Source organism: Protomyctophum parallelum (assembly GCF_964188405.1).
Source record: "Protomyctophum parallelum genome assembly, chromosome: 18".
Taxonomy (NCBI): Eukaryota; Metazoa; Chordata; class Actinopteri; order Myctophiformes; family Myctophidae; genus Protomyctophum; species Protomyctophum parallelum.
The window spans coordinates 33,194,678-33,215,880 of NC_139716.1; the positions used below are offsets into that span (position 1 = coordinate 33,194,678).

A 21,203-nucleotide genomic window follows, 5' to 3' on the forward strand; every position below is an offset into this window, starting at 1 on the left:
TGCACATTGCACTTGTCTTTTCATACGTCATGTGGAAAAAAGGTAAATAAAAAAAGTAACATTAATGTTGTCAAACTGATCGGAGCATCTCTACAATACAGCGTTTTCTTTCAGTTCATCATTGAATTTATAGCAAAAAAGATTTTGCGATTAATCGCGCGATTAACTACACAAATCATGCGATTAATCGCGATTAAAAAATGTAATCGCCTGACAGCACTAATATATTTTGTATATATCCTCTCTTCATAATGTAAATAATATCCCAAGCGGCACACTTTACTACTTATTTCGATGGAAATAAGCGAATTAGCATAACACCCCATATCCCCATTCAATTCCCATTCAATTCAATGCAATTCATTGAGGGCTTATGGTAGGGGAAATAGCCAATAAGGAGTTTTTGCACAAAAAAACACCTGAACCTCTTTGGTGGGGACGTAACTGGGAACTACAAAGAAAGGTAAAAAAGTTAAGAAAGCATTCTAGCATGGAATTCTCTTTAAGTGTTTAGTAAATGTACTTAGTTACTTTCCACCACTGGTTTTGTGTCATTATTTTGCACTCCCAGATAAGCGGAGCTCTCTCTCTCTCTCTCTCTCACTCTCTCCATCCTGGCTATATACAGCTTTTATCCCCACAAACATTAAATGCCATTGACAATGAAGGAAAAATGTACGTTCTATGTATACGAGCAAATCGGCTAACCAATCGCACTAATTCAGTTGATGTATAATGATAAGAGCGCCCCTCACTTCACACGGGTGTGATTTTTCTCTACATTCCTATAATGATGATGTGCGGTGACTTCCTGTTGTCCCTGTGCGGTGACTTCCTGTTTACCCCTGTTGCGTTGCCAGGCGACCGGAGATCACCATCCTGTCGGCGGAGCCTCTGGCCTCCATCTCCGGGTTCCCAGGAGCCTCTGGGGGCATCCCTCCTGCCCCTCCCCCCAGCGCACTGATCTGGGGCCCAACCATCCCTCCCTCGTCCCTACAGGTGTCTGTCTGTCTGTCTGTCTGTCTGTCTCTGTCTGTCTGCCTGCAGACTTCTCTAAATGTAATTGTCGTCATGTGGCAGCCAAGTGTACTATGGACTTTCAATGTTTGTCCTGTTCATGCCCACCCCCCCTCCCCCCCCCCTCAAAAATCTGCAAGCCCACAGAATCTAGCATACCCCCACCCCTGTGGGCAGCCAAGTCTATGGACTTTACATTTGCTTTAAGCATGCCCATGTACAAACGCACACAAAGGCGCCCCTCACTTCACTTTCTTTATTATCTCACTGTTTACTCTACCCTCTCTCTCTCTCTCTCTCTCTCTCTCTCTCTCTCTCTCTCTCTCTCTCTCTCTCTCTCTCTCTCTCTCTCTCTCCAGCCTCCTCCATCCTATGAGGAGGTGATCAGGGAGAAGTCACAGGAGCAGGTTCTCCTTCCTCCTCCCTCCTCCTCCTCATCTTCCTCTTCCTCCAAGACCACCATCGCCACGCAGACGGACACAGGCTCCGCCCCCAAACTCCGCCCCGCCCCCCGTAAGAACCACACTTTACATCAGTTCACTTCATGGCTGCAACTATCCACTATTTTCTCTGGGAATATTTTGTTGATTCTTTTGCTGGGAAATGAGCAAATAACAAATTATACACGTTAGTTACTCAAGAAACAAACTAAGAATTGGCATAAACCAAAGAAACAGAACTCAACCTACTCACGAAGGACTAAAGACAAACTCACAGAACTTAATACCGCCAAACATTCACAATCCCTGATTGGCCGAGGCAGTCACCGACATACGCAGCCGAAAACAGTACTTGCGCTCTGCTCACGCAAGTCATTATTGATTGATGATTATTTTTGATGCACAGCTTTGTGTCTGTGCTCTGCGTTTGTACCACGGAAATGTTTTGCTTGGGCGTGGAATGTGATGTATTTTGATGATAAGAGCGTGTGATTTTTCTAATCAATTAAATTGATTATTATGTGCGTGTGTGTGTGTGTGTGTAGTCAAACCAGTGAAACCTGCCCGTCCGTCCTTACCCTGCACTCCCGAACCGCCTCACGTTGATGACATCACCGCCTCCGCAGGCCAATCATCGCTCGGCTCGCCGTCCGACTCTCTGGGAGCAAGCGCACACGCTGCTGAGGCTGAACGCACTCTACACACACACTCCTCAACGCACACACACTCGTCGACACACGTGCACCCGTCCACCAACGCACCTCTGTCCTCGACCTCCGGCGCGCAGACCGACCAATGGGAGCCCTTCTCTGCCCCCGTGGCAACAACCCCTCCCACTGACCCCTCCCCTGCCCCGAGGCCACGCCCCCGCTCTAAGCCCGGCCTGCGGCCGATTGGCCGCCGCGAGGTCAAAGTTCAGACCCTGGTGAAACTCCGTGAGGACGGCCTGGCCACGCTCGCCGCCCGCAAGGGAAGTGACCTCGGCACACAGGAAGCGAGTCAGCAGCAGGGGCGGTACCTGCGCGAGCTGCTGGACGCGTTCAGCTCCGACGACTGGGGCTTCCCCGACCAGCGCAGTGACGACGACGGCGGCGGCGGGAGCGGGCTCAGCCAATCGGACAGCGGCGAGGAGGACGAGGAGGAAATGGGAACTCTGAAAGCCAGAATCCTGGCCTTTGAACAACAACAACAACAGCAGCAGTCTGCCGACGTCGGCTGTGGAGACGCTAACCACGGCGATGGTGGTGCCGCTAGCGAGGGTAGCGAGGAAGTCGCGAACCCCCCTAAGAGACCGGAACCCCGGCCGCGCGGCCCGCGACTCTCACAGGGGCCACTTCCGACCAAACCGGCCCCTCCCTCCGTCGCCCCCAAACCCAAACCCTCCTCCTGCAAAGGATTATGGGAAGAGGGAGGTTTGCCGGCGTCGGCGGACCGCTCGGGTGTCTCGGAGACCCCGGAAACGAGCGACACCAGCACTTTAAATCTCGACTCGGCGCCACACCAACCCCCAACAGACTCGGCTTGTCCTGGTGCCCCAAATCCAGAGGCCGTTTTGGCACGTGAACCGCCTCAAACCGGCGAAGGCCCCTCTGTCCTCCCCCCAAAACCACCACCGCCACCTCCCAGTGAAACCCTGTCCCCCGGCGTCCCCCCATCCCCATCCCCAGTCCCTGCCCCCAGACCCCCTCCACCCAGCCCCGGTCCCCGCCCCAAGACCCCCTCCACCACCCCCGCCCCGAGCAACGACAACAGCTCCAACCCCTCCACGACCACCGCGACAAGCCACAGACCCCCGCCCAGACCGACGGTCGCTCCCAGGGCCGGTGGCGGCACGCTGAACCGGGAAAAGAGCACCGTGGCTGGGCCCGTCTCACCGGCTATGCCTCCTCCTAGACCCCCCTCCTCGGTGGAGGTGGGCGCTGATGCGGGTGACGGAGCAGAGACGCAGGCTGACACACAGAGACAGCCGGGTTCAAACGCCGAGACCCTCCACAACACGTCCAACATCCAAACTGGTGAGCTGTGCTATGATTGATTGATTGATTGATTGATTTATTAACAATATGCAGAATAGGTCAATTTCAAACGAAAGCACAACTCAATACAAAAACTGTGACTGTGGACGATACGATACCATGATAAAGCATTACACTTGTTTACAACAGGGTCCACCGTTTTCAATTCATTCAAATTCAACATTTAGAGACGTACTAAGTTCTATAAAAAAAAAAACAGGAATATAAAGGAAGTAAAAAGTTTTGAAAGGAGTCAAGGGATTCACAGGTCTTAAAATGGCCAGATTACTAAGTGGGCGGGGTCTCAGTAATGTCTGGGGCAGTGTAAAACACTGGTTCCTAAACATTGGGTCGGGACCCATTTGTGACCATTTTTTTAATGGGTCATGACTCGAGTATAAAAACAATCCCATTGTCTTTTGTGATACATTGGGTGTTATCAGTTTGGGTGTTGAGTTGCACACGCTCTGTACACTCCCCCTATCATTCAGCTTGAATAAACTCTGTAGTGTACGACCTGGGTTAGATCAATGTTTGAACAAGGTGATACAACTGAGATACAGTGCTTGAACAAACACAAGAGAGGAAGTTTGACTTCTGTGATAAGATAAATCCAACAGCCCTTCATAGCATTGTTATTTGTTATTCTATCACAATAATAAATTATTCATGAATGACTTGGATGAATCTGAGTTTAATGAAAAGCTAAGATACTATGTTTATTGATACTATGATAGCCTTGAGTGTCTATATATATATATTATTCTTTTTCTAAGTCTATTAGTGATGCATCTCAATTCCAGTACACAATTTATTTCCCGCCTCACTGTGTGACTAAAAAACACAGTGCATTCTAATGATCCATAATAAAATAAAAACGATTGATTTACTTCCGTTATCTTTAATTACACTACGAAGTAAACAAATGCATTAAGCAGTTTTCTTTTTTTTTAAAGTACCAAAATACAAAAACATTGTAAAAAACGAAAACAAAATAATAATATATATATATATATATATATATATATATATATAATATATATATATATATATATTTATTTATGTATTTATTTTGAGTGGTGTAACCACTCCTTTAGACAGCTATGTGTGTCCCTGTGTCCCTGGCTATGTCCGAGCACGAAAATAGTCTTTGGTTGGTTTTCACCACCAAGTGTCACTGTTGCGCAGCCTAACACGCACGCTTGCATGCACGCACGCACACTTAATTAACTGTATATATGATGATTTTGGGTGTAGAGGGACCCCCTGGGGACCCCCACACGATAACTGTCATTTCTCAACCATTTCGGACACGGGGTGGCTCGCCGGAACCAGGCCGGCCCCCTGGGCATGTTCCTGGGAGTCTGGATCTTCCGGGGACCCCCACACGGAGTTGCACCACTCTTAAATTTGTTTTGACATTTGTGAATCGATTCATAATCGCCCATGTCTGCATCGTGATTAATCTATGGATCAATTAAATTTTCCACACCTAATAATTATTAAGATGAACCCGTTCCGATGAGAACGTTGTATTTGTTGTTTCTGTTAAATCAGTGCTTTTTTGTTTTGTTGTAGTGAAAACAGGAAGTGGGCGACCAGTACTTCCTGTCAAACCACCAGCACTGACCTTGCCACGCAGAGCCAGTGGTGAGAGAGAGAGAGAGAGAGAGAGAGAGAGAGAGAGTCTGTGTGTGTGTGTGTGTGTGTGTGTGTGTTTACAATGAAACAAGACAATAGAGGACTTGAGGAGAGATGTGTGTGAGAGAGAGAGAGAAACATGGCATGTTTGTGCAAGAACAACACAAATGGCACTGTGTGTGTGTGTGTGTGTGTGTGTGTGTGTGTGTGTGTGTGTGTGTGTGTGTGTCATACGCACAGACACACTGTAATTCTACTGTACATCATTCATGTACGTGTGCTATCGTGTGACTATCTTTTGTTTGGGTCAGAAGGGGTGTGTGCGTGTGCGTGCGTTTGTTTTTCAGTGTTTTGGCTGTGCATAATAATTATCCACATAACTCTTGTGGTATGTGTGGGTGTTTCACATGCTGACACATGAAAACACACGCATACACACACAGAGCGAGAGAGAGCAGTGCATAAATACAGCACATGACGTTCTGTTGTTATTGTGCATAAACACAACGTTTCTTAACTTTCTTCATCATTGAGAACATTTACTTTAAGACTGACGGCATCAACCAAACTATTAAATATTAATGGCAGACTACGCCTTTTCACTGAGTTTAATTTGACACACATTAATACATCTGACATTTATTCCTGCTGCACAGCATTTCATTATAGCACATACTGTAGACTTTGATCCACATGGATTTAAGAGATTGCTCTCAAAGGTGCTGACACATCTCAGACAGTCTACAAAATAACATGTCTGGATATTATCTTTCATGCAAATTGACGTAGATTTCTTTGCGTAAGCCGACAGAGATTTGCCAACGCCTTTTGAACTTGCGCACATCGGGAGGTGTTGTATATCAACTAGAGCTGGGACTCGATTAAAAAAATTAATCGTAATTAATCGAAGGCTCTGCGATTAATTAATCTAGATTAATCGCATTTTAATCGCATATCATTATTTGACCCGAGAACAGTGAGAAAGCAATTTTTTCAAATGGATTTTGGTATTATGACTTTATGAGTGAAGGAATGAATAGTGAATACATAAACTTCAGCAACAAAACATTGTTTATTTTTTATCAGGTGGTACTTAACCAAAACCAACAGATCAGTGCCATTTTTGCCATAAAGTGCAGCTTTTTTTGTTGAATATACAGTCTAGACCATATCAATTCAAGGACCTGTAAACTCACAAGTAAAACAAATGTATACTATTTCAAGTACATAAAGCTGCTGGATTCTTTTTGAGATTGTCTTTCTGCATGGCAGCACATATGTTGTGTCAGACGAAGCTATCTGTAGCACTTATATCTTCCATATCTTCTTCTTATATCCCATATCTTCGACCACCGCAAGTGGTCTACAGTTGACTGCAACCCAGTAAGCCAGGGAGTTTGTTAGTTTGTCAGACGTGGACTTAGTCATCTTGCCTCTGAAACCAGGCATCAGGTCGAGTGTAGGTTGCGACGTTGAAGAAGACGGAGTAACGTGAACTTCCACGCTAGCTGCAACATGTTTGGCATTGATGTGATATGTGAGGGACGATGTGCTGCGGTGATAGGCAAATTCTTTGTCGCATAATGTGCATACAACTGCATTTCTGTCCACGCTTCCATCGGCTCGCTTTTTAAATCTAAATGTCCCACTAAATTTCCCAAGCTGCGCGTTCTTATTTGGGTCTGCACTCATGCTAATTGCTAACGTGTGCTGTTCCAGTTTGTTGTTGTTATCGTCTAGTACTAGCGGAAGTGAATGCTCACTGCTCAGACAGCAATGCTGCTGGGTGCGTCAGCATCTTAGGTAAGTGAAAACGCGCGCCCAGTGAGAAACGTTCCGGTTCGGCGGTGAAAACTAAATATGCGATTAAAATGCGTTAATTTTTTTAACGCGTTAATTTTTCTGTAGTTAATTAATCGTAATTAATCGCAATTAGTCCCGGCCCTAATATCAACTCTTGTCATTTCAGCAGATCTACAAGCTCACAGAGTAGAGTTGTCCCGATACCGATACTGGTAGCTGGTACTCGGGCCGATACCACCCTCAAGTACTCTTACTCGGTACTCAAAACCGGGCCCGATACTCTGACCCGAGTACCAAAACATCCAATTGACACACTAGGCTGAACGAATGCAACGGGAGCAAGTCTGACCCAACACTGCAGCAAATCGCCAATCGAGGGGGTACTCAAAAAAAATAAAAAAAATACTTGTATCGGTTCTTGATATCGACGAGTACTAAAAATGAAGTACTTGTATGGTCCAGGCACCTTGGCTGGTAATCCAGTCTGGCAGTGTGCCGCGGGTTTGACTCCCGATCCCGACGGCCTTTACTACATGTCTTCCCCCCCCATCTCTCTCCCCATTTCCTGTCAGCCTACTGTCTGTCCCTCCATAAAAAATATAAAATAAAGGCGAAAGCCACAAAAGAAACATTAAAAAAATAAATAATTAAGTACTTGTACTCGTACTCAGCCTGAAAAGAAATGGTATCGGGACAACTCGAGTGTCGTGATGCGATGCATTGTGAGCTTGCAGGTTGGCAATTGTAGCAATACTGTAGGTCTTAAAGTGTTCATAAATACCATTTTAAATTGTGCCTTCACACCCTTGTCCTACACCCTCAGCTCCATCGCTGGCCCCCAAGCCGTCTGGACCCCCACCAGACCCTGTGGCAGCCAGACCCCCACCACCCACCCTGACCGGACCACCGCCCAAACCCCCAGCGGGACCCACGAAACCACCGAGCCCCACGTCGTCTACCCCGGCACCCTCCAAACCCCCCGCACCGCCCACCGCGCCCCAGAGGAAGACTCCTGCCGTGGCCCAGAGCAAGGCCACCGCAGAGCCCTCTCTCCCTCCACGGTGAGCTGCCTGGAACAGACCGTCTTATCAGTGTTGATTTTATCGACTTTAAAACTATGACAAAAAAATGTTCGTCGACTACTTTTTTTCACTGGCGGACACTAAATGAAAACTAAGCTATGATGGTTAAGACTAGGGACTAGTGGACAAGAGATCCAGTATAAGTAATTTTACACATTTTACAACAGATGATTTGAATCGAATATTTAGGAAAAGTTATGGAAGGGGAACCTTCTCAGAGCTTCACGGGCTAAATCTGGAGGAGCCGGCTCCTCCTGTTCAGTGATCATTTTGGCATTTTCTTCTATGCTTTTGCGGGTAACCTACGGGTACTTGCGTTTGACTGGCTTTTTTCAAGTTCACGAATACGGGGACCGGCGGTACTGAACTAAACGCGGGCGGTTAACACTTTTGATATGAAAATCAAGAATTTATATTTTAAAAGATTTGCGCCACATTTTCACAATTTCAGATCTTGTAATGGCCTAATGGTATTGGTATTGAAAGTCAACTGAATGCCAATTATACTGTATATTTCACGCTGCTGGTACTATATTGGTTATATATGGATATTGTGTCTTCTATGTGACCGTTTTCCTTGTTTCTTTCCTTCTCAATTTTTTTTGCCTCTTCTTGAAACTGTAAAAACGTGTGATGTGACAGTAAAGTTGAATCTCTCTCTCTCTCCCCCCGCCCCAGGCCAGCGGCGGCTAAGTTCCTCCCACTTCGCCCTCCACCAATCAAAAACATTCCGAGCCGGCCGCCCCCTCCCACCGTCACTACAACTTCCTCGTCTGCAACCAATCCGTCGCCTCCTCCCGTCAAGGAGAGCCCCGCCCCTTCCTCCACACCATCTAGTCAGACACCTGCTCCCTCCAAGGATAGATCCGCCCCTTCTCCCACACCGTCCAGTCAGACGCCTGCTCCCTCCAAGGATAGATCCGCCCCTTCTCCCACTACGGCCAATCAGACGCCTGCTAGCTCCAAGGATACATCCGCCCCTTCTCCCACACCGTCCAGTCAGACGCCTGCTCCCTCCAAGGATAGATCCGCCCCTTCTCCCACACCGTCCAGTCAGACGCCTGCTCCCTCCAAGGATAGATCCGCCCCTTCTCCCACACCGTCCAGTCAGACGCCTGCTCCCTCCAAGGATAGATCCGCCCCTTCTCCCACACCGTCCAGTCAGACGCCTGCTCCCTCCAAGGATAGATCCGCCCCTTCTCCCACACCGTCCAGTCAGACGCCTGCTCCCTCCAAGGATAGATCCGCCCCTTCTCCCACACCGTCCAGTCAGACGCCTGCTCCCTCCAAGGATAGCTCCGCCCCTTCTCCCACACCGTCCAGTCAGACGCCTGCTCCCTCCAAGGATAGCCCCGCCCCTTCTCCCACTACGGCCAATCAGACGCAGGGTCAAAATACGTTGAAAAGAGGCCCCCCTCTGCCGCCCCGACCCAAACCTGGACACGCCCTTTATAATAACTATGGGGTATGTATGTCTGCAGGCACACGCATACACACATACAGTACGGCATTTACACACACACACACACACACACACACAAACACACACACACACACACACACACACACACGTGTTTGGTCAAACCATATGGGCTTCCATTGGAAATGCATTGGAGCGGCCATTAAACACAGACACAAGACAAACGCAAGACAGGTGTGTTGAATTTGTGAATGCAGCCCAGTAAGGGCATATGTCCTTTATTATAATATCCTTCCCAATAAAAGCGTAACTCGTTATCTCTTTATTGGGAACAATCGGTTTGAAGGAAAGGAAGATCCAGATTGAGGGTTCTGGCCTGATGACTACTAAACAATGAGTAGAACATGAAGTAACAATTACCATCCGCTCCCCACCGGATCACACGGCAATTTAGTAACACAGACCAGGCTTTCCTAAAAGCCTGGTGGCGTGAGGTTAACCAAAATATAAACTGTAAAAAGTGTGTGTGTGCGTGTGTGTGTGCCCAATTCCCCTTTAACAAGAGTGACTAAATAACTACATTGGAACACATTTCCTGAAAAGTATGTGTTTTCGACATATGCAAGGTACATTATGTTTGTATGAATAATTGATCATTAATTGATTGTTAATTCATGTTTTGGACTCCTTTTAGAAACAGGAAGTCCTGGTTGTGCTGGACGATCCAAGCCCCGCCCCGTCGTCGGAGCCTATCCTGAGTGAGGGCAGCGGTCAGAACGCGGTCACCCCACCCGTTGACCAATCACAGTGTCTCCTAGACCTGGAAATCCAACCAGACGACCCGGCTCCTCCCGAGCAGAAGGACCAATCGAAAATGGCCCCTGAGAGCCTCAGTCTATCGGAGTCTCAGGTATCTCGTCATGTCGTCGTGAGATCAGAGTAATATTATTACAAAACACACTAACCACTTCAGCATTATATATATTTTGATTCCAATACTTTTTGTCCTTGCAAGGACCTTGCTAGTCAAAATTGTATTTGTTGAAGAAATTATATTTAGTCTTAGTTTTAGTGAAAAAAGGTAGTCACCAACACTGCCTCCCAGAGGTGGAACAGGTGACGGTTCTATTGCGTAAGATTCTTCACAATGTTCCTCGATTCACATCAGAATATCACAGTATACACAATGGGAGAAGGGTGGGGCCGAGAAAGGCCTTTATTAGCCCTTTGCTAAATCCCACAAGCGATTGTCCAATGCCAATCCATATAGTCTAGCAACTGTTGCTATGCAGGTCATGTTTTCGCCACATCATAGCTGTCAATGTTATTTTGCATGGCTGTGTTGTTGAACACATAGGCAGCTTAACGTCAAGAAAGTTACACGACTGACCTACCCAGGTGATGGCAATAATGCTAATGACCGTAGTCTTACCGTGCAACATGAAAACTCCTGTCGGCCAGTGTCGGGTAGTCGTTAAAAGTTGATTTCTCCCTCTGTCATTTCCTCGTATTTCTAGTTTATTTAAATAATGTCATGCAAATTTGTCCAGTGCATAGCCTACTGCAGGCCTGGTTGACTAGAATTAGAAGACATTTTGATGCTCTTTCTACTGAAATGAGCGATTATTTATATGTTGAAATCCCGTCATTTAACATGCATCTCTATGGGGGAGAAGGACAGCTTGCCCTGTCTCTTTCAATGTGGGGGTGAAGAGTGTATGCAACTGCTGGAGAGCAAACAAAATCAGTTTGCTGAGAGGCGATGAGATGGGCCATTGTCTATTGTCTGACACTCTCTGCTCGGCAGATGTGTTTATGGGGTTTTATTAAAGAAACATACAGTATCTACAGTACATGCATTCTATGTGCTGCTTTCAATGGCCTTTATCTCCAAATCGACGCTATGAATGTCGTTTCTGGTCAAAACAAGGTTTTTCAACGGCCGACAGCCGGCGCGGTGATACTCGTGGTCAGGTTCTTCTGCGCCCAGTGAGAGAACAACAACCGGTCAAGACACCACACACACCATTACGTCATCGTAACATCCGGTTACGGATATTTGGCTCTTCAAAATAAGGGTTGAAGGGGAAAAAATCTTTGCAATGCGCGATAAATAAATACATTAATCCCGGCAGAGATTGTGTTAAGGTATTGGATTGGCAATACAATGTTTTAACTGAGTAATAGAGTGCAGTAATAGACCTGAACTGAATGTGTCTTAAATTAAATGTACATTATGCCAGCTAATCTGAAGCAATACAAGAAGCATAAATGGTATTATAATAACATACCATCTGTTGCAATTCAACTTTTTCTGTTTCAGTCCATCCTTCCCGAACATCCTGCTGGACAAAAACAACCACCTGTCACTACACCTGAGAGGTAACACGCACACACACACGCACACACACACACACACACACACACACACACACACACACACACACACACACACACACACAGTTATCGCAGTCTGCTGTCACCCAGGCGGACTGCGTGCACGCTTCTCGCCCACAGGCGTCTTACTGGTGGTGTGTGTGTGTGTGCGTGCGTGTGTGTGTGTGTAGCGGTCCCAGGTGTGTCGCCAAGTTCGACTACGAGGGCGAGGAAGACGACGAGCTCACCTTCTCTCAGGGTGATGTCATCGCTCTCCTGCAGCTGATTGGCCAGGAGTGGGCGCGAGGCCAGATCCACGGGCGAATAGGAATCTTCCCCCTCAACTTCACCGAGGTGGTGGAGCCCCTCCCACTGCAAGCACCGTCGCCGGGAGACACGACCAATGACACGCCGGCACGGGAAGAGGCTGGTGAGAATAGACACACACGCACGCATGCGCGCACTGATTATATTAGGTATTAGCTTTATATCTGTAAAGGAGGTTGATTTAAACCAGGGGTGCCCACACTTTTTTGACTGGGGAGCCCACCAATCTATCACATCTATCAAGTGGCAGGTTTTCTTTAATATATATATTTGCATTATATTTTTTGTGATCTATACCTTTGTGATCTACTTTTGGTCACCCCTGATTTAAACCAACAAGGCTATCGTCGCTTTCATCTGTATGTCACAAAATGTTCATCTTTGTCCGCTTGTCACTAAATGTTGTCTCTTTCTGTCTGAAACAGGGCCTGCTGTATGTCAGGACAAAACATCTGAGGTGAGGACAGCATGTCTAATCAAATTTACTTGGCTTTTAGGATGGAATCAAGGAATATCCCGTTTAGAACTTGGAAGTTGGATATTAAGTCACAAACACCCTTTGTGCGTGCGTGGCGCGGTGCGGCGCGGCGCGGCGTGTCGTGCGTGCGTGCATGCGTGAATTCTGAAGAAAGCAGACCTCATGTCCTGACTCCTAAATAATTAGGTATGGAGCTCGATAACCGATACCCGATCAAATCCGATAACAAGCTTATTGAGTACCAGTTATCAATAAGCTTTGGGCTTATCAAGCCTGTTATCGAGCATAGCGGCCCATGACGCCATGTTCAAACAATCATGGCAAGAGGCGATCAAGAAATAAATGTAATCATCCATGCTGGCACAAACATGTCAGTCTAAAAGTGTATTGATACCTGCCAACCAGCGCTGCCAGGGTAAACAAAATAACACTTTTAAGTTTAACAGTTTCTTTAATATTATACTATTGGTAAAAAGGTCAATTGCCTGTTAGGAATGTACTGTATTTGAAGGCCCTAGTAAAAGATACTTGTTCTGTTCAGAATTTATTGTCTCCTGTCTTTCCACAAAATAATAGAAATTGCTCAATAGATAAGAACCCGACTCAATAACAAACTTCCAAGTTAAACCCTTGTGATGGGATATAGATATCATGTTTAAGTTTGACATTGTGTATGTGTGTGTCCGTGTGTCCGTGTGTGTGTGTGTGTGTGTGTGTGTGTGTGTGTGTGTGTGTGTGTGTGTCCGTGTCCGTGCGCGTGTGTGTGCCCTTCCAGATAGAGGAGAGGGCCATAGCGCTCTTTGACTTCCCCGGACAGGCTGCGGGTGACCTGTCCTTCCACAAGGGGGCAGTGATCAACGTGGTTGAGCACATTGATGCAGAGTGGAGGAGAGGCAGGTTGGATGGGAAGGAGGGGGTGTATCCTGTGGCCTTCACACAACCCTACACTGGTAATACATAGCGTACTGTAGCTTTAATACAACCCATAGAGTACTGCTGTATGTTGCTCTCGGCTCCTCCGAAAGCAAATGAACCCATTTTGGACTGAGAACAGATTCTACAGAATGTCTTCTGAATCATGACAGTTTCCTGAAAAACCTACATTTCCATGTCAGTGGTTCTCAAAGTATTGCATGTCAGGAACCCCTAGAATGATTATGTGTTTGGCCACCGACCCCCGTCTGAAAATATGTAGTTCCAGCCAGGAACCCTCGGAAGCAAAACGTTTTTAGTTAAAAACGTTCACTCTGAAAGGATATATATTCCCCTCCCCCCTCCCCATGGTGCGACGAATCTGCCGTCTGGAATTGCGTGAATGACGTTGGTGACTTTACCTCCATTTCATATACCTTGACTACTGAAAAACAATATTGACCCCTGCCTAACAAGCACTTCCTCTTCCTGTTTCCAGCTCAGCCAATAGTGGAACAGCAGTCGGAGGTCGGAGGCGTGGCCAAGGCCCTGTTTGACTTCACAGCAGAGTGTGACGATGAGCTGACTCTGAAGGTAAACTAGGTGTGTGTGTGTGTGTGTGTGTGTGTGTGTGTGTGTGTGTGTGTGTGTGTGTGTGTGTGTGTGTGTGTGTGTGTGTGTGTGTGTGTGTGTGTGTGTGTGGGAGTAGTAAAGGAGTTCAGTACAGTATACCTATAACAATAACAGTATAGTTGCACCGCTCAGTTCACACAGGTGTTTTTTTGCCTATAATCACATGCCCAATTGCCAAATAATAAGGACGCCAGGTTAAACGCTTTTATTTTCAAAGCTCCATAACTCGGACTCTACGAGTGCTGTCCTTGGTGATCATCAGCCATCCAAAGTTCGGATGTCATTTGTGACTTTGTCTCGCATCGCTCCCGACATGTAAACGTTTGTGTGGCGACAGGTAAACAGTGTGCGCTAATGATAGCAAATGGTTACAGTGAGTGTGTGTGCATGGGGCTACCGCGGGGAGGAAACCGATTACGGTATCTTAAAGTGGATGCACGGCGCGGTGCACAGCTTAACTACATTTATGCTACCAGATAGCAGCAAAGAAAGAATGAAGTGTGTCTGTGACTTTTATTAATGTTTATCCAATGAAAAGTGTCAATAAGAGCTTGTGACTAAATTGCCAAATTTGCAAGAACTGTGCTCCAAACTGCTGCTGAATTAGTTACTTTTCACCGAAAGCAGACTATCAAATTTGGGTGACTGACTGTCGTAAACGATATTGAGGCACCTCCCCAACAATATCGCAGAGACAGTTTGTTTATTTTTGGACCACAATGCTTATATGAGACCACTCTAAGATGACCCAATGGTATTCCCCATAGAGAAATTACTTGCGCAAACCTTCAATCACGTTATATCATTCCCAGCTGCGTTATTCTGTAGCAGAACTGGGGCAATTGCATTACAATTTCTTTGTTTGCAATTCAAGTTGAACAACTGATAGATCTCATTCTGTCTCCATAACACCACCTCTCTCTTTCTCTCTCTCGCTCTTGCTCTCTCTCTCTCTCTCTCTCTCTCTCTCTCTCTCTCTCTCTCTCCCCCTGCCCCCTCAGGTGGGGGATGTCTTAACAGAGGTGGAGACTGTGGACGAGAAGTGGATCATGGGAACTGTAGGCGGGAGGCGTGGCATCGTCCCTAAGAACTACATTTCTCTACTATAAGGAAGTAGCCTGAAAACTCCACCCACCCCAACTCAACACAAACTGAACCGGTACTGACCAAATATGGGCAAACATGGATGTCACCACAGTCACCGGAGGACACAGTGTAGTGCATTGGTTTTTAACATGGGGTTCCGGGGACCAAATGGACCCTTACAGGCCTGTAACTCTGAGTGTAGAAATGGAACCAAATTTTGTTCCATTTGTTACACTCAAAAGAGTAATTTGGACCTCTGGTGGTCCCTGGGCTTGGTGCTGAGTACCAGCGGTCTAGGGCTCACGATGGGGTGTCTGGCTCGTGTCTGTGACTCGGTGTACTTTTCGTTTCATCAGAGGCGATGTTTACTCGGAGAGAGAGAGAAACGGAAAGGCTTCCATTTATGAACAGGAAAGCCCTGCAGTGAAGAAAGACGATTGTTGGAATGTCTATTAAAGGACATGAAAATGTGCCTACAATGACATTCCCAAAATATGGACAACAGGTTGAAAGTGGTTTTGTTGCCGTGGATTATTATAGGCAGACACATTGTTTGGTGCGTAATTGTACTCTGCCTGACTAGATACCAGCACTCAAGTTACCACAAGTTACAACACATGTGCTTTAATCTAAAGTGCCTTAAAAGAATCTAAACAAGTTCATCGAGAAGTAACTCTTAACAAAGTCTAGAATGATCATGAGCACATTCAGAAGTAGATCCCTGTCTAGGGACCTCTAAATTCAATGAATGGGCTTAACCCATTTAGACCTGAGTCCAGATTCTACTAAATGTCTTCTAAATCTTGACAGTTTTCTGAAAAATCAAATGTTTCTATATCAGTGGTTCTAAAACCATTTCATGTCAAGGACCCCCAGAATTATATGTAATTGGCCGCGGATCCCAATCTCAAAATATGTTGTTTCAGGGACCCCCCCAGAAGCAAAGACATGAGTTAAAAGTGTTCACTGGCAAAGAATATATATATTCAAAGATTTGCGCCACATTTTCACGTGCCGCGCTACGAGCTTGTAGATCTGCTATTTTTCACCGGCTAAAGTAGAACATAATGCTTAAAGCACCAAAAGGGGCTCCCGACCACAACGGGCTTAAACTGGGAGGACACTATTTACGGTATAGATTTAAAACGAGCTGCATCACAGAACCAATGCAAATGACTTAACATTAGGGACAGATGTGATGTGTTTCCAAAGCACTGGGTGTAGGTTTGGTAGCGGTACCGTTCTCTACATTGAATTCAGATTTCCCCAGACGTATCGGTAGAGATCTCTGATCATGGGGGTCTTACGCCAGATTCCTTGACGGTAATCAAGTGTTTTAAAGGTTTCATGACATTCATCAGAGCTACTAAATGTTAAAAGTTCAGGGTTTTTTTTTTGGGTGCAATTGTGCTCAGAAAACCTAAGAAATATTACGAAAACATTTTTTTAGATTGAAACACGACAAATTAACAGTACCTGGCGTGTGTGCTTTTTTTTAAATGGACCAATGAGAGAGCCCAACAACCTCACTAGGACCTGTCACGGTGACTGGGAACGCTGAATTATTCGCTGCCTTGACGACTTAAGGAAATAAAAATCTCTTACATTTCCGCTGTGAACACTTTTCTTTTTCTCCCTTATTGGTTGTTGTCTTGACAACCCGAGAGCACAATGGCAGCATTACCATGGCGGCGTGGCGACATTGATTGAACCGGAAACCGGGTTGCCGGTTGAACTGAAAACCCAGTATCCTCCTCGCTGTCGAACCCGAGGGTGGTGGTGAGAAACACACAGAACGCCTGTCGCCTTGCGCAAACCAACGGAACGCTACTCTTCCACTGTTGCCGTGACCAAGTGATTCTCATCACTTGGTTGGACCAGACGTTGGGAACCAGCTGCCTTGACGACAACAGAACACTGCACTCCGCGGTTGGAGCGCATTCATGTCACCTTACCTTTTAACATTATTTTAAACTTTTAGCTGTTGAAAAATAGCAGATCTGCAAGCTCATCACGTGGCACCACGCTACGAGTTTGTAGATCTGCTATTTTGAAAAATAGTGAAAATGTGTGCAAATCTTTGAATATGTATTATTTTACTGTGGAGGTTTTTAACTCGTATCTTTGCGTCTGGGGGGGGGGGGGTCCCTGGAACAACATATTTCCATATGGGGGTCTGAGAACCTCTGTCATAGAAACGCAGGTTTTTCAGAAAACTGGATTTAGAAGACATTTTGTAGAATCTGGTCTTAAATGGGTTAACAGAAGTCGTTGGATATTAACTGTCCATGTTACTGTATGTTTCCCGTTGTCGTACGTCATCGGGACACCAGTATTCCTTTAGAAACCATACAAGTATAATTAAATATCTTCTAGAATGTTGACCATTTTGATAAAGTTAGTAGTTTCTTTTTTCGCTTGTGCTATAATTATTACACTGACTCTACCTTACAGCACCTGTGATGTGGATAAGATTTGGACGTTTGGGATTTTTTTCAAACCAACTTTGTGGTTGGCATGTTGTGCGGGTTAAGACGCTAAATCCACCAAGACACACCAACATTATGTACGAGATAACATTTATTTACTGTAACCAATATACTGTCTACAGTCTACATGTACCGATCATAATAATGATCGCAAAGCGTTGAAAGGCAACACATTGTGAGCTTGGAGATCTGCTATTTAGTTAGACCAGTGGTTTTCAACCAGTGGTTCGGGGACCCACCAGTGGTCCTTGATAGGGTTCCAGGTGGTCCCCAACTAAATGATGGAGAGTTGGTAACCAAATGGACCCTTATTAGATCTTTAACTCTTGAGAGCGTAAAATGAAACCAATGGTTTAATTTTACGCTCTCAAGAGTTAAATTATTGTTAAAGGCATCTGCATTACTTCATTTACAAGAAGTCTACACAATTTGAGAATGTAGGAAAACAAATATTTTGATAAACGTTTGCCAAAAGCATGGGATTGTGGACAAAATTATATCCAAAGACGACAAAATATTCTTTCGTTTTGGGTTCTGAGAGGCTAAATGTCATCAAATGGTCCGTAGCTCAAAAGCTGAATAAATAATGGACCTTGAAATGAAACGGGTTGAAAACCACTGCAATATACCGTCCACATGTACCGATCATAATGATAAACTATGTGGTTTTACTGCACAGTCTTACGCTTTGTCGTATACCGTGCTCAATATACTGTAGCAGATATCCAAAGCTCGCAAAGCATTGCAAGGCAACACATTGTGGGCTTGGAGATCTGCTATTTAGTTAGACCAACTGCCTCCCCTGACTTCTAAAGCAGTGGTTTTCAACCAGTGGTCCGGGGACCACCAGTGTGCCTTGGGGGGGTTCCAGGTGGTCCCCATGCAGCTAAATGATGGAGTGTTGGTAACCAAATGGACCCTTATAGATCTTTAACATTTGAGAGCGTAAAATTAAACCAAATAGAGTTATATTATTGCTAAAAATCGACATTACTTAATTTACAAGAAGTCTACACATTTAGAGATAATGTGAGTTATTTTCATCAATGTTTGCCTGTTATGTCTCCTAATGGAACACAACACGGCATGGAATTGTGGACAAAATCTTATCCAAGGACATCAAAATATTCTTAACGTTCTGGGTCTGCCATGCTAAATCTCATCACATGGTGGTCTGTGGCTCAAACGCTGAATAAATAATGGGCCTTGATATGAAAAGGGTTGAAAACCACTGATCTAAAGGGAAGACTCCAGTTGTTGTTTTCAGTATTTGTACTCCACATTCCTCTCTGTTGCAGGACACAAAAAGGCTCATTTATTCTTCATCACACAGCCTTTTTCGCTCGAGAACAAAAACACTACTTTTCGGATGATAGCGTCATTTCTGTCGAGCAACACTTGTTGAAGAGGTCGCGTGACGCAAAGTGCAAATGAGCCTTAATGCTCAGTCAGACGAGAAACATTTGCTTTGTCGAAACACTACAGTACATCTTAAACACACTACATTTCAAGTTGCTAGTACTTTTATGATTGAGTCTGCAGTGTTAGGGCCGATTCATACTCCTATTTTACCGCTGTTTCGGCGCTGTAGTGCCGAAATGATTTCGGCTCGTCAGAAATTTTCAGTAGCACCGAAGAGCCGACTTCAGGACGGTACCCGCCCCCCCGAACCTCAAATGACGTCAAATTGTAGGCTTTACAGCGCCGAACCGACTTTTATTCGGCTCTAAAATAGGAGTATGAATCGGCCCTAAGCCGAAACTCTCAAAGTGCTTTTGTATTTATTAAAGGTAAGACGGGATTTTCTCTTGAATCTATTGAAACACATACTTTACCCAATGTATTTTTTAAGGTCCAATCCAGCAGCATTCAACAGAGAAACGCATGCTTGTGTCTTTAACATGCTATTGTTTTGTCTGATCATGTACCCAATTAACATGTTCTAAATGTATCACCAAACATTCCAAATGTTTAATCCCAATAAACTGAGTATGAGACATTTTAATCATTGTCCTGCTTGCTTTCGTTTTGTTTCTCATCGTCAATTGTTGTGTTAAATGATGTTGTTACAGGCTTTGATTTTGACATTGAGAAAATAAGAAGTACAGTAGATATTCCAGTATGTGTTCTGTGCATGGGGGGGGGGGGCTGGTGGTACGGAAGTGTCTTTGTAAGATCAGTTGGAGGCAGGCTGGCAGTTCTGGAGAAAGTGCTCAAATATTTTACTTTAATGAAAGTAGCAATACTGCAATATAGAGATACTCCGTTACAAGTAAAAGTCCGGAATTCAAATTGAACTCGAGTAAAAAAGTACAAAAGTATTGGTACCAAAATGTACTTAAAGTACCAAAAGTAGAAAGTACTCTATGCAGAATGTATCAGCATTTGATGACATTTAGCCTCAGACACAAAACCAAAGAATATGTTGTTGGATAAGATGTTGTCCACAATTCCATGCTGTATTGATGTTGGTACCATTAGGAGAGACATTGATCAAAATAACAATTACTTTACATTCTCTAAATGTGTAGAAAATGAAGTAATGCAGATGCTTAACAATAATTTAACTCAAGAGTTAAAGATATAGAAGGATCCATTTGGTTAACAAGTACCAACTTTCCATCATTTAGCTGGGGACCACCCCTCAAGGACCACAAAAATAGCATGAACAGCAACATAATTCTGAAAGCAGGCACAATTAAGCTATTAAGTTAAAACAATGGTATACCGGGACAAAGTATTTGTCTTTATTTTTACTTTATTTACATTTTTCAAACAGTTCAAATGAGATAATAAAGCTGAGACGAGAGAGCGGAGAAAAAAAGTATTCCAAGCTGGTTGGTTTGTTTGTTTGTAGCCTAATATGAAAAGCTCTGTACTTACATTTTAACATCAGATATTCAAGTAGCCTACATAATATAAGCTACTTTGTCTGAAGTGGTTTTCTTATGTGACTAACTTTGACTGGCATCACTTTCAAAAAACTTTATTCGAGTATACCTGTCAAATAGACTCCATACCACTGAGAAATACTATCATTGTAAATGAATGGGCAGATTTGACACATCTAGGAGTCCACTAGCCTATACATGTATGGCTAGGCCTATCTATTTCTGATAACATTATTGGCCATATGTGCAGTGGCAGTTTAGTTCTGTGCCACAAGAGGGCGGCCTGCACCTCTCTACGATACAGACAGGTGTGGTGATTTCCATTTAACTCTGTGACTCTGATTTGTAGTTGTTATATTTCCATGCTCGTGTCAACAAAGAGAAACCAGATTCAATATTCTATGCCACCAAAGAAAGAGCTAGTAGACTGACATTTTGTAGCTGTTTTACTCTGTTTTGTAGTGTAGTGTGTGTGTGTGTGTGTGTGTGTGTGTGTGTGTGTGTGTGTGTGTGTGTGTGTGTGTGTGTGTGTGTGTGTGTGTGTGTGTGTGTGTGTGTGTGTGTGTGTGTGTGTGTGTGTGTGTGTGTGTGTG

The 21,203-nt window shown here is 44.9% G+C and overlaps 1 protein-coding gene across 1 annotated transcript in view; it reads left to right on the forward strand.

The window, feature by feature from the left end:
- Positions 1–18,183, forward strand: part of LOC310875542 (uncharacterized protein) — a 32,736-nt gene extending 14,553 nt beyond the window's left edge. Inside the window, exons 5-17 of the mRNA XM_083788818.1 lie at positions 861–999; positions 1,377–1,530; positions 2,003–3,472; positions 5,051–5,122; positions 7,740–7,977; positions 8,677–9,463; positions 10,113–10,328; positions 11,742–11,800; positions 11,986–12,224; positions 12,547–12,578; positions 13,375–13,549; positions 14,011–14,105; positions 15,146–18,183. Coding sequence (XP_083644944.1) covers positions 861–999; positions 1,377–1,530; positions 2,003–3,472; positions 5,051–5,122; positions 7,740–7,977; positions 8,677–9,463; positions 10,113–10,328; positions 11,742–11,800; positions 11,986–12,224; positions 12,547–12,578; positions 13,375–13,549; positions 14,011–14,105; positions 15,146–15,253 — 3,784 coding nt within the window. The 3' untranslated portion in view covers positions 15,254–18,183. The remainder of the gene's footprint in view (positions 1–860; positions 1,000–1,376; positions 1,531–2,002; positions 3,473–5,050; positions 5,123–7,739; positions 7,978–8,676; positions 9,464–10,112; positions 10,329–11,741; positions 11,801–11,985; positions 12,225–12,546; positions 12,579–13,374; positions 13,550–14,010; positions 14,106–15,145) is intronic.
- Positions 18,184–21,203: the final 3,020 nt, after the last annotated feature.